General features: G+C 39.4%; 1 protein-coding gene across 1 annotated transcript; it reads right to left on the bottom strand.

Moving 5' to 3' along the window:
- Positions 1 to 8,172: 8,172 nt before the first annotated feature.
- LOC104447700 (cytochrome P450 81Q32) lies at positions 8,173 to 11,183 on the bottom strand. Its single transcript, XM_010061412.3, has 3 exons — positions 10,701 to 11,183; positions 9,897 to 10,356; positions 8,173 to 9,094 (listed from the first exon to the last, which is right to left on the bottom strand). Exons 1-3 carry the CDS (start codon positions 11,159 to 11,161, stop codon positions 8,471 to 8,473), a joined length of 1,545 nt encoding a protein of 514 aa, XP_010059714.2. The 5' UTR covers positions 11,162 to 11,183; the 3' UTR covers positions 8,173 to 8,470.
- Between the last annotated feature and the right edge of the window lie 3,093 nt (positions 11,184 to 14,276).

A 14,276-nucleotide genomic window follows, 5' to 3' on the forward strand; every position in this document is an offset into this window, starting at 1 on the left:
TTCTCTCGAAACGCAGACTGCCATAATTTTGCAAAAATGGACACTTAAATGCCATAACTTACTAAATGTACACTTAAGTGCCAAAGCAAGTGCAAAATGGCGTTTTGCACATTAACGTGGCCAAATAATGTAAAAATGACATCGTTTTGGGCTGACGTGGTAAAAAATAATATAAAAATTAATTAAATTTAATTTAAATTTAAATTTAGTTAAATTTTTAAAAATAATAATTAAAAAATAAAAAAAAAATGGGGGGCCTGAGGGCTCACCGCCACTACCTCCCGCCTCCCCACCGTCGTCGGGAAGGGCCGGCGATGGAAGGGGGAGGGTCGGCTATGGCATCCAAGAATTTCAACAATCCTCGGGTATATGACGGTCATGACCGATCAATGGAAGTATCATCGAACTGTGGCATTGATTTGTATTTGCTTATTTATTGGATTGATGTGATATGTTTAGCAATGGACCGATCAACCGTGCAACAAGAGAAAATCTTTGGACTTTGATTGACTGATATATATATATTTTATTTTATAGATATATATATATTTTTTTTTAAGAATTGAAGGGATGGAATTCGATCATACATGAGGAACACGCATGCTGAATTTAAGGATAAATTTTGAGGAGTTGGACCGAACATGAGGATCACGTACGTCTTTTCTTCGTGCGATTTGACAAGTAAGGAAATGAGATTTTGCCATCATGTCACTTGACCGAATCCTTTCTCCATGCAAGAACTTCAGTTATGCACTTGTACATGAAGCAAATTGATTATGGGAATATAAATTGATTCCTTTGGAAAACAAAATGCTTCATATTTGTGCATAAATTATGGACTTATATCTGAAGATTATGGGCCATTTAATTTGGATCTTTTGGCCACAATTTTAAGGCCCAAGCAGCCCATGAAGCCCTTGAGTGTCGACCAAAATGGGGGGAGGGGGGAGGAACCGGACAAGGGAGACACATCATTCTCCAATTGCCCATTGCTGCCTCAGCCACCCTCCATCTGTCTCTCTCCCTTGAAGCCACTTGTTAACCTACATGCAAAAGTTCACTAATCAATTAATCAAAGAAACAAAAGCATTTGGAATTGAACAAGTGAGAGAGAGAGAGAGAGAGAGCAGTGAGCAGTCCAAGCAAGTGAGGGCAGAGAAGGAAGGCCACCCTCCGCCCGTGCCCGTGATCGAGCTGCCGCCATTGATGCCGCCGGTCTTCGTCACCGTTGAGCCAAGCTGTGACCCCTCAAGCCCTTGTTTTTGTTTGCAACCAAGTAGAAGAGCTTGAGGCAAGTGAAAGTTCACTAATCCATGTCTTGCATGCTGCAATTATCTGGTGAAATGCTGGTAGATGTGAGAAAAATGCAGAATTGGGAGCTGCATGTTGATTTTGGATGAATGAAATGAAGTTGGACTAAGAAAACTAAGCAAAAAAAAACATAGTATGTTCTATGAGATTTTGGTTTTTGGGTTGAAATATGAACTTAAGGGTCTAACTATAGTGGATTTTTGGAAGTGAAGTAGCTGTAATGTAGTGCAATAGACTTGTTAACACTTGGCTGTGGACGTTGGATGCTGGATTCAAATGAGTAGAAGTAGTTCTCTTTGGATTAGTAAACTGTTTTCGCAGAAAACAGCATGACCTTCGGTGATTCCATGAATTTTCTGTAATTATCTAGCCAGAGTTTGACTTTGTACCCTAAATTAAAGTTGTAGGGCATATCTTTAGGAATAACATATCAAAAATTTAGAATAAATGAACAAGTTTTGATCGATAAAACGATTTTTCTATGATAATGTTAAATCTGGAAGTCATTACAGAGTGTTAGCAAAGAATACAGAAATTACTGCTCTCGATATATAAGGAATTTGACTTGGTGTTTTTCATGAAAAATTTTTCTTTAGGTTTTATTTATAACATGTCAAAATTTCATAATTTTCTGAGTTCATTTAGGGATTATTCTGAAATTTTTTACCAGAACTGTGCATTGTAAGAATTGAGTTGTTTAGTTCTGAATTTGTTCGAATTGTCCCAAAGGTGAATACATCTTGCATTGTCATTGATATGATGATACTGGCATTGGCATATTATGCAATATTGGGATTGGATGAAGAATTCATGGGACATCTTGTCATTGCATATGAAAGTATTTTTGAAAATTAAGAAGTTAATTGATACTGTTGGACCCTCGGGTCAACGATGCCCCGGGAGTCGGGATGCCCAAAGGATCGAATGAGTCGATGCCTTGTGGATGCTCGGTGGCCCTAGTGGCTGAATGCCGGAGGTTTTTCCCAGGGAGCTTCGGGATGCTCGATTGTATGCTAGTCGGTACGTAAATCTGGAGGGCTAGGGTAACCATTCTCATGGTGAGCCTCGGAGGGTTTCCTCGTGATGCCAAGTGGGGTACGAGATGCCTGGAGGTATGATACACTCCGGATGCCCGGTGGCCTTAGTGGCTGAATGCTGGAGGCTTTTGCGATGCTAAGGTGGATGCGAATGCCCGGAGGGACGCAAACATTGGTCCTTCGGGGGATGAAACCTTTTGAATGATAAAATGAATGATTCTACTAAGTGTATGTGTGGTCTGGTTATAGGACTAAATTGTATGGCATGGAATGGGACGTGTCACTACAATTTGGTCCTATGATCGGGACTTGGGTAACTGGACATGATGCATTTTGATTCTTTTAAAATTGCATTTTTGACATTGCATTAAAGAATTTCATGATATTGTTGCATATTTATCCTTGATTACTTGTTGTTGTCTATCCTACATGAGTCCAGATATTGACGGTATTGCTTGACATGGCTTGATGAACCTTTTACTGCTGAGTGGTTATACTCATCCCGTTTGGAAACTAACATTTCATATTAGAAGACATGTCTCTACTACTTGTCACCCCGGTACATTTTACGGTGTCCTAGTTGGCGTTGAGTGCGAGTGTTCGGAGCACCCTCATCCTAATATATGAGGGTTGGTCTTTGTTCGAGTGTGGGTTATGGTTATGTATGATATTGGTACATCTGATGGTCTAGTGGTTCAGGAGTTCCTGCCGGTGCACGTTCGTCATGATGGTTTCATGCTAAGGATGTTGCTACCACTACCAGCTGACGGACCAGGCTGGGTGTGACTGAGAGGGATGGGTAGCAGATGAATCATTTTTGAACTGCCGACACTAACTGATAGACTTTTTAGGACTGCATGGAAAGGAAAGTCAAAGGGAGGTCGGGTTATCTTTTGTTATGAAGCCGGGTATAGAAAACCACATCAAATTTTGATGTACTGTCGCGACCTAAATTTTTCAGGGCAATCCTAAAGTTTAAGTTAATGGATTACTAAGTCCGAAGACTTGGCGCGGACCCTCCCAAGTCCTACCAATCGCGACTTGATAGAAATTAATTCATTTAAACATGCAATTTCAATTTGGAGTCGCCACTAACCAATTAGGGCTGGTTAGAAACCCAAGTAAAGTATGGGAGAATACTTTACTATTGCGAACTCAGTAGATTCAATAGGTCCGGGGGACATGATTACGCTAGATTAATCTAACGCCCTTTCGGTACCTTTTATTTTAATTTCAAAAAATATTTTGCAGGCAATGTTGATTAATTTAAACCTAAGTTACTAACATGCAAATGGTGGTCATGCGGGTGCGCAATCAATAAAATAACATTCAAATAAAAAATGTTAATAAAAATGCATGTCATAAACATGATTTCTAAATGACATGACACCTAATTTTTCTTTTTTCTTTTAAAAAAAAATAATTATATGCAATCTTAATCTAAATTTAATATGCCTGGATTTTACTTTAATGATATGTGAGATGCAATTCATATGGTATGACTTAAACTTATTACTATATGTATGCAATCTAATTTTTATAATCCTAAATATGCATGTGCTTCATGACATGAGATGAATGACATAATAATTCTATATGCATGTTCTTTTTGTGATTTTTTTATGATTTTTTTATTACACATATGCAACCTATATTAAACAATGATGACATGACATTGGATTAATTATGAACTAACCTGTTAATTAACCGGGTAAAAGACTTTTGTGTTTTCTTTTTTTATTTGAAATGACCTAGTAATTTTCATTAAACAAAAAGGTGACATAATGATGCAATGCTAATTTTGGCATTTTTATTTTTATTATAAAAAAATACTATATGATGAGAATGTTAAAACATTAACCTATAACCTTCTAATTAAAACGCAACATGTAATATGTGCATTATAAAATCTATATAACCTAAATAACATTTTTTTTTTGTTTTTTAATATTCTTTTTGTGTTTTGGTTTTATTAAAGGAAAATCATCCTAATTCTACATGAATCTTAAAAAGAAACTAAAATACGTTGCTTCAAATGTGAAATGAGTATAAACCTAAATATCTAATGTGATACATGATATGTGATGAGCAAATAATAACACGCTAAAATAAAAATCCATCCATGTAAATCAATGGCATTTTAATATGAATCAATGATGCAAAGAAATTCATGAATTTTGCCATAAAAAGTTGAAATAATCAAAAATCTAACCCGACGTCTGGCGGGTCAATATTTTTATTATTATAACTTAATATGACAAATTTCTTAACGATAAAATAAATCAAAACAAATCAAGTTAGAATATAAAAAAAAAAAACATGAAATCAAATATCTAGAAAATCACCTAGTCCAACTCACGGTTGGCTTGAGGAATGGCGAGGAGCAGCTGGTTGAACTGCGATGGTGGCTCGCCGTTCGGAACAAGGCTATCCGTCGGAGCTCCGGCGAGGTTCGGAAGTAACCAGACCTGCAGCAAAACAGAGGAGGCAGCAAATGGTCCTGTTCGGGCGTGGAGCCGCAAGCAGAGGAGCAGCAACGTCGGGCTACTGGGACTGATTCGGGTTGAGGCAGAGCACCAGTGGAGAGCTCCCGGAGGTACGGTGATGGTCCGGCAGAGGTGGCGTCTCACGGGTGTGTGGCAGCTCGATTCCGACGTCGCGGGTCAGCAGTGGAACTCGGAGCAGGAGCGGCGGGCTTCGGAGCTGAAAGCGGTGATGGCGCGGTGGCGTCGGTTTCAATGGCGGAACTTGGGCGTCGTGCTCCGGCGAAGGGAAAAACCGGCGTTACAGCGGGTCCAAGTTCTGGCTCGCGGGCGGAGCAACTTGGATTGCAGCATCGGGTCGCTGGTCTTCGGCTCCGAACAACGTCAGCGCGGTGAACAGGGATGTCGGGGCGAGTTCACGGGTGCGGAGGCGCAGCGGCGGAGGCGCGGCAGCGTCGGTTGCTGCAGAGGCGGAGTCGCGGTGGCTGAGGCGCGGTAGCGGCTGGCAGAGGCTTTGGAGATGGAGGAGTGGTGGTCGGCAGCTTGTTGGGCGTCGCAGAGAGCAGCAGTGCCGTGTAGAGCAGAAGCAAATGGGGAAGAAAGTGAACAGTAGGGGTCTTGTCAACCTTTTTCTTTGTTTTCTTCTTTTTTTTCTTTCCCAATGACCGGTCACTTCCTCGCTTTCTCCCCTTTTCTTTTGACTTTTCTTCTTTTTCCCTCAAAACTGAAACTCTCTCACTTGTCTCTCTCACTCTCTTCCGAAAACCTCCCCGTTCACTTTCTGCGACTATACTTTTTCTCTCTTTCTCTTCCGTTTGCTATTTTTTTCTTGGACGAACCATGAAGAGAAGCCCCCTTCGCTCGGTTCTGAAGCCTCGCATTTTATAGCGAAAGTGCTCAAAGTTGTTGAAGATTTGCAAATATTTGCTCAACCATCCAACAGTAAAAAGGCTCCATCACACAATCGAAATTTTTTTTTTAAATTTTGAAATGAAGATATGTGTTCAACAAGAAAAACACTTCATTATTTCTTTTGAAATCTCCCTCCACAAACCCAAATGTTTTATTTCATTTATTATCCTCCATTTTATTATATAAAAAATAAAATAATAAAAATTCTAAATTAGGTGTCAACATGTACCAACCAATGTTGTCTATCAGACTTATGTAAATAAAAGTGTTCGGCTTGACTTATAAACCTGTCTAAGTAGGTGTGCATCATTTCTAATTTTAGGATGGGGATATGTGATTTTGCTTCCGCTATACATTTATAAATTGCGCAGGGACCGATCTAAAAGTTATAAACCCCAAGGATTTATAGACCTTCAGGTCAAGTAAGAGAGAGGTAAGCGAAACGTGGCGACTTAAATGAATTGGGGGTTGTTTTGAGGGTGCCACATTGGCTGGGGTCACCGGGCCTTGGCCCGGGGTTGGCGACCCCAATCGATCGGCGGCGGGCTCGCGAGCCCTCGCCCGCCGAGCCAAGGGCCGCCGCCCGCTAGGGGTGGGGGAAGGAGGAGGAGGAGGAGGAGGAGGAGTGGAAGTGGTCGGGCGGGCGAGGAGGAGGAAGAAAAAAAATGGGGGGGGAAGGAGGAGGAGGGAGGCAGTTGGCGACGAGGGCTGGGGCTGCCGGCCCTCGGCTGGGCTCGGTGGCCTTGACCGACCCTCCCCCACCTTCCGACGACGGCGGGGAGGCGGCAGCGACAAGGGCTCAACCCTCAGCCCGCCAACTACCTTCCTCCTCCTTTGTTTCCATTTTTTTTAATAAATAAATATAAATTATATTATTATTTTGTTTTAAATTTAATTTAATTAATTTTTATATTATATTAAAATTCAAATTATGCCACAATGACATCGTTTTGGCCAATTTAAGGGTTCTATTTTAGCCAACACCCGAAACGACGTCGTTTTGGTGAATTAGAGCTAACTCAGCTCTCCGGCGAGCCACCTTGGATAGAAATATTAATATTTAAATGCCATGTATGATTTTTAGCTGGCTTTGCCAAAGGTGGCACTTAGGTGTCCCACTTTTCTTCAAATGTGATACTTAAGTGTACATTTCGTAAGTTATGACACTTAAGTGTCCCTTTGGATAAAGTTATGGAAGTGTCCCTTTGGATAAAGTTATGGCATTTGTAGTGTACTTTTCTCGTTTTCTCTCTCTGACGAGTGAACTTTTTCTTCTCTTTGTTCTTGTTCTTTCTGCCGCTTTATGCTTCAACATTACTAATCTAGAAAAAGAAAAATGAAGATGAGCTAAGCTTTGGGCTTTTCAAAGGGGAATGGCTATGCTGGGTACATTGTTACAAAGAGAAGGATGAAAGAGAAGAAAAAAAAGAGCTCGACTTCGAAACTTAACTCCTCTGGGATGTATTTTAGAATGCTCTAACCCTAAAGATTTATATTGCTCTCTGAACACAACCTCTTGTATGAAATTTGTCATACATTCGATTGTCAAGAAGCATTCTGGTTTACAAGATTATATTCGACCGGTTGATTTTGTATTTGCTTCCCTGCCAACATATATTATCCTTAATACTTATTATAGGTTGCCTTCAATTGATTGATTCTATTATTAGTAAAATCAGACTGATGATGAAAGAGTTATGTGAGGATAATGATGTGCTCAACTTGTGTTTCCTTTATGTTATTCGTGCTCTTAAAACATGAATTTTTCAAAGATTAAACCTTGAAAATGTGCTAAGAATCACGTCATAGAAAAATCAAATCATATACTCAGCATTTCATATTTTGTTGGTGCCCATAAAACATGAACATTTCAAGGATTGAAGCGAACTCAGTTGGCAAAATGTAAAGGACTTTAAGTTAAAAAGATTTTTAAAATACAAATTGTGTTTGGTAAATTGTAATCTAAAAGTCCATTGTGAGATACCTTCAAATAAAATAGTGTTTGGAGAAGTTATATTTACAAAGGACCTTAATTATTACAAAAAAACCAAAAAAAAAACCTAACTAGTGAGGGGTAATGGTTGCCGGCAATCCAAATCTATAGCCGACGGTTGTCGTCTAAGCTTGCCGGACCTCGGCGGCCCCTGAAGACCACCGACAAGGGCCACCTAAGGTCGCCAACGACCGTTGACGGGGGTCGGGTGACCCCAGCAAAGGTCACATGACCCAAGCAAGACCTTCGCCTGAGGTCGCATGAACCACCGACAATAGTCACCTTGGTCGTCGTAACTATCGCCGACCTCTCTTTAGCCTATTGTCGACCCCCTTGCAACCTTGTGCAACTCGGACGGCCGCCCTCAACGGAGAAGATGAACAGTGAAGCAGTAAGGGCAAAATTGGAAAATAAAAAGTTAGTCGAGGATAGTTTAGGAAGAAAATTTCTCACTAAACCTATTCAAATTTGCATGCCAAGAAGGCTGTAAGCCCAAGGCACCCCAAGATCAGCCTTGGGCCTTCAACCTTCAGAAAGCTAACTTTCCCCTAGTGGGGTTTGTAAAATCTTTCCCAAATACTCAATATTTGGCAAGCACATGCCATGACAAAGAAGTCTTACAACCTTGTTTTTGTGGAGCGGATGAAGCTCCTACGCTCCTCACAGTGTTCCCGTTAGTGTGCAAGGCAGAGGTTCCACGTCCATTTGTCGACCGATCATGTATCCATCATTTTTTAGAGGAGGTGGATCATGGATTCACGCGGTTTATACAAAACCTCTAGAGGATCCATTTTCGGCATCAAAAGTCCCCGCCCTTCATTCATGTCGATCTCCTCTTCTCCATCCCTTTTCCACTCGAAGCACTGAATCAACGCCCCGAGCCCTAGTTCAATCACTCTTCTTGCCATATTAGCTCCGGGGCAAGCTCTCCTTCCAGCACCAAAAGGAAGGAACTTGAAATTATCAATCTTCTCTTCTCTTTGATCACCTCTGTTTCCAAACCTCTCTGGGATGAATCTTGTTGGTTCCTCCCAAAGCTTAGGGTCCCTATGGATGTTCCATAAGTTCACTAATAACATGGTGCCTCTGGGCACGTGATACCCAAGAACATTGCAATCACTTGATGATTCATGCGGTAATAAAAGTGGGGCTGGTGGAAACAACCTCAATGTCTCATTGACAATTGCTTGTAGGTAATTCAGGTTCGGTAGGTCGTGTTCGGTGATGAGGCGGTCTTGCTCGATGTTGGCCTCAATCTCGACTTGAGCTTTCTTCAATGTATCTGGATTGTTGATGAGAAGAGACATTGCCCACTCTAGGGTAGCTGATGTAGTGTCCGTGCCAGCACCAAATAATGCCTATATAAACAAAAATTGGACATAGTTATGTAAAATTCCAAAATGTAAAAGTAGAATAAAACACAATATGACGTTCACAAATAGTAAAAGCTTTGTACTATACTGAATCATTCACAATTTTTTTTAGAGTTGTAATTAGTGTCCCAATCTCTTGGTAAAACCTATGTAATCATCGGAAAGGTTACAAGCGGAAAGGTTACAAGTGAGATTAATCTTTATTAAGATTAGAATTCTGAAGAATTTCTCACTTGTTTTATGGGCAAATTAACCCCTTGATATTTGACTTTTAAGATAGTTTGTCACAACGATCAATTGGCATATAGAATCACGTGTTCAACACTCTCACCGTAATGTGAGTTACTCATGATTCTGAACCTATAAAAGGACTTTTAGAAGATCATATCCTTGTTTATTAGTCTGAAATGACCTAATTACATTAAGACATTTAGGCCCTTAGCTATAGCTAGAACTTGCTATCAATTTGTTCTGCTTGCCTGTAAATTGCCAGCCAACGATGAAATGCCTGCACCTTCCAAATGATATATATCAAAATTCCAAAATGAATCCCACGTCTGAACTGTCCTCGGCAGAAGTGAACAGTCAAAAGCTTCCGTCAATCGACTTCACGGTTAAAACTAAAGCTAAAATACACGCAATAGCTTGTCTTATTTAATATGCAGCATGCCTTATCTAGAACAGTCAAGCGATAGGTGACGTGAAGTAGCTAATCGAGGAAATGAAGATAAACTAGATAAACACTAATAAATTCCACGAATGAAAGGACAAAAGCAAGCATTGGTACCAAGATGACACCCTTGATAGTTTGGTCAGTATAAAATTCTGGTTCCTTCTCTTGCAAGGATAGCACAACATCAATCAATGTCCTCGTATTCCTTTCCTTCCCGGTCGACTCCTTTCTCATTCCTCTAATTTCATCAATCAAGTTCTGGCAAAACCCGTCCAATTTCCTCTTCAACCCTATCATCCTCTTCTCAACGCCCTGAAAATCAACCCACTGAAAGATTGGTAAATAATCACCTAAATTTGCACTCCCGTTAAGCTCCAAGGCCTCTTGCATGATGCCGCGGAATTCTGCAGCTTCTTCGCCGGTGGGGTCCTTGCCGTAGTACCTCTTTCCTACGATCGTTCTCATCACAATGTTAAACGCAAGCTCTCTGAATTTCGATCTCATTTCAACCTTCTTCCACCATTGGTTCGATTCATGAAATAGTCCTTTTAGCAGCAACCTCGCTTCATCGTGCCTGTCAACAGTGATGTACATTGTGAATATCCGTATATATCTGATAAGCCAACTACATAAACACCACCATGAATTGAACTCTTCAACCTTTGCATACAAACCGACAAAGCAAAAACAAATTATAACCATGTGGTTTAGTATGTGTCCAATTCTTCTCGTAATTAATTCGAAGAGAAACATCTAATAGTTTCATGCCATATGAAAAATAACAAAATGATCCCCTAAAAGCTTGCGTGGGTATCATATCTTAAACATTCCTGGATACAATAACGAAATTTGTATGTTTGATAGTCGGCGAGATGCTCTTTCTATTTGTTTTCCCAAAAGCCTTAAAGTTTGTCATACCTAACATCTGATAACATGGCTATGCGGGTTGAGGAGAGCATTTCCAATGTCATGAGACGCCGGAGATTGCGCCAGTGATCACCATACGAGATGAATCCTATGGTGGTGGAGTTGTAGTTGAGGTGTTTCCCGGCAAGAGTGTCTGGCCGGTTGGCGAAAATAATGTCGTTTCTCGTGAAACATTCCTCAGCCACGGATGGGTTGGAGGTCACAAGGACTTTACGCACGCCGAATTTAAGCAACAGGACATCGCCGTATCTCTCCGTGAGACTCTGTAGGGTTCGGTGAACCGGCTCTTTAAGCAGATGGAGATGACCTAAGATAGGAAGACCAGGAGGACTTGGTGGAAGCCGGTTCTTGTTTCTAGGGTTCGCCTGCTTTTGGATGATTACTTTCCAGATGACGAGAAGGGAAACAGGAAAGAAAACGAAGAGCACCACTTTGAAACTAAACTCCTCCATGATGTCCTTTGGATGCGCTCTATTACCACAACCTCATAAATAGAATTCGTCATACATTTGTGTTTATTGTAGCTGTTGCCGGGTAGCATTTTTGTGGAGTAAAATAGTCGACACTAATTGTACTATGAACACGTGTTATTACAAGAAAGAAACAACACCATATTCATTACACACTTAGGACACTCTCTGACCCACTCTCTCCACCAGCACCACACATGCACACATCACTCTGCACTCACCAATCACAACACATTACTCTACAAGCCAATCGTTCTTTTCTTCTCTTCAAGCGTGCAACGACAAACCAGACCACTCTTGCCTATTCGTCGGCTATTTCCCAGCGACTTAGCACAAAAGAAGTGCTCCATAAGAGATCAACATGGCCTTCTCCTCAATCACAAATGGTTGTTACTAGGATATCAGTTTTTGGGATACTATGAGAATATCAGTGTATTGTGAGCCATAAATTCTTGATAGAGTGGATCCCATAATAATTTATTATCATTTATGATTTATTTTTTATATTCTAGCATAGATGGTTATTTTCATAATACATTATAAACTGTTATGCAATCATTTCTCCCATTACAAATTTTGCCGACTTTTTCAAATGATTTTTATCCTCTCATTTTCCCTTGACACGAAGAAACTTTGAACACCACAAGCTACAGCTACCATTGTAGATATTAGTCATAGAAAAGTCAACATAAATGGCGAGAGAGGCTGTGCTTTCCACAATTTCGGCCAATTGATTTCACATTCGCTGGTGATAGTCATTGGCGCTCGTCAGGATATCCATATATATACGAACATTTCAAAGAGTCGAACCGAACTCAGCCGACTAGGTCAAAAGACATGAATGCTACAGAAGACATCATTCTAGTGTTTCACCAGACCATTGATTTGTTGTTCGAGACCAAACCCTTTGTGATGAAAGGTAGAACATGTATAGGTAAGAGGTAAAGTACTTTTCTAGTATTTTTTTTGTCCTCTAATTGTCCATGTCATGGTTATTTTTCTGGGAAAGGAGGACTTCAAATTTCTTTTATGAGCATATGCCATGACAAGAAAAGTCCTATAACCTTTTCATTTGGAGTCGATCGCAGCGTTCCCGTCGGTGTGTAAGTCAGAGGATCCACGTCTCCTTGTATAGTGAACTCTTTATAGCGTCGATACATCAAATAAAAGTCCATAAAAATCAAAAGGTAGAAAAATTCCTAACGATGTCAATGTGTTTTCATTCATGTTCTCCGGTAGCGAATAACCTGAGCGGATCGCAGCTCCGGTGCTTGATATGCATGTGACAGATCATGTATTCGAATCACAGTACTTATCATACAAAATGACATTAGGAATCCTGCCCGTCATTTTATAGATAGAGCCTTGACAACTTCCGCGCCTACGTAGGGATCAATACAAGTAGATGTTCGGGGATTCCTCATGTTGTAATAAAGAAAAAAGAATTTGTCAAGGGTACAACTACTCCACGCTTTATACATGGAAAGCTCAAGAACACCAGATGCACATCCTTTCATTCAACTGAACGGAATGGGCAAAAAAATATTGATTCGAGAATATATAGATTCAAAATTATTACAACAACAAATGTGCCCATATTTGGCGAGAAGAAATTGTCCAATCAATCCTCAACCTAATATAAGAATGCAAATTTAGTCATAAACTTTCAAATTTTGCCAATTTGTCATAAGCATTTGCCCAAAATTCCAATGTAATTTTTTAGGCCAATTTTCACTGGAATCTCTGATGTTGAGAAAGTGTCAACATAGAGGTGTGCCAAATAAGGCAATCAGCAATGACTAGACCGCTAGATCAGTGATTTTGATGAAAATTGACCTAAAGCACTACATTGAAATCTCAGATAAAGATTTAGGACTAAACTAACAAAATTGAAATGTCTATAAATAAATGTTCATCCGTACAATAGGTTTATGATTGATTAGTTAATTTTCCCTATTTGATGGCTTTCACAAAATAGAATAGTAAGTGAAATATTAGTAAAAACGTGATAAAAAATAAAAATGAGTTCATAAAAAAAATATTGAAATTAAGAAGAAATTGGGCATTAGAATAGTCGTAGTAAAGGATTAGATAGTCAATTATATGAGAGACCATTCCTTAAATCTCTCCCTCTCTATTGTCATACTTCGCAAAATCCTTTTATTAATGAGGGCAATTTTGCTATCTTCAAACTATGGAAGGACGTTTCTCACTAACTTTGCATGACTTGGTAAAATCTCTCTTCTTTTTTCATTTCTGTAATTGCATTTTGTTAAGATGGGGCATTTGATAAACAACTACATGGTGAAATATTACAATTTTGAATGCACTCACTGCTCTCATGATATGCACAATCAATACTTTGAAAATTGAATATTTTCTAATTTAGTATGCTTAACATGCACTTTGAGAAAACTCGTTAGCAAAATTCATTTATATTGAGAAGGGCAACAGAAATTAGTTAAGGTCAATCGAACAAATCTATTTTGATAATCAATCGCTTCATCATCGGTCATCAAATTTTCGAAGGGGAAAAAACATCATACAACACCTCTTTATCTCTCCATGTAACAAAAGAAACCCAAAAAGAAAAAAATTAGTTTTGACATCAAAAATACTCAGTAAAACTTTATAATATGACACCAGTCAAAAAATTAAATCATAATTTTAAAGTAAACTGAATTTCTAGCACTTCAAATCCAGCATAATTTCTTAAATGTTTAGTACCTTCCAAACTTTAACTTTTCTATTTCTTATTTCTGGTAAGTCAGTCTTTCTTGTTTTACCAAACAAAAAATCTAAATTCATTTTCCGAAGTAGACTAAAATTTAATAAATAAATAAACTAGACGAAAACGCTTAGACTACCTATTAGTTTGGCAACATTAAATGAAAATTTTTTTTTTTTTTTTTTAATGAAACTACATGTTAATTATTTTCTCCTTAAAATGTCATGAATTGGCATAGTTTTATCAGATCAAATTTACACGATTACACTTCTCTTGGTTAGGTGGGAGTGGGAGTTTCCATGGAGGGATTCAATGAAGAAGTGGGGCCCTCAGAGTACAAGAGAGAAAGTATGCATCTCCAACCTAATC

This window comes from Eucalyptus grandis, chromosome 5, assembly GCF_016545825.1.
Source record: "Eucalyptus grandis isolate ANBG69807.140 chromosome 5, ASM1654582v1, whole genome shotgun sequence".
In the NCBI taxonomy this organism is placed as follows: Eukaryota; Viridiplantae; Streptophyta; class Magnoliopsida; order Myrtales; family Myrtaceae; genus Eucalyptus; species Eucalyptus grandis.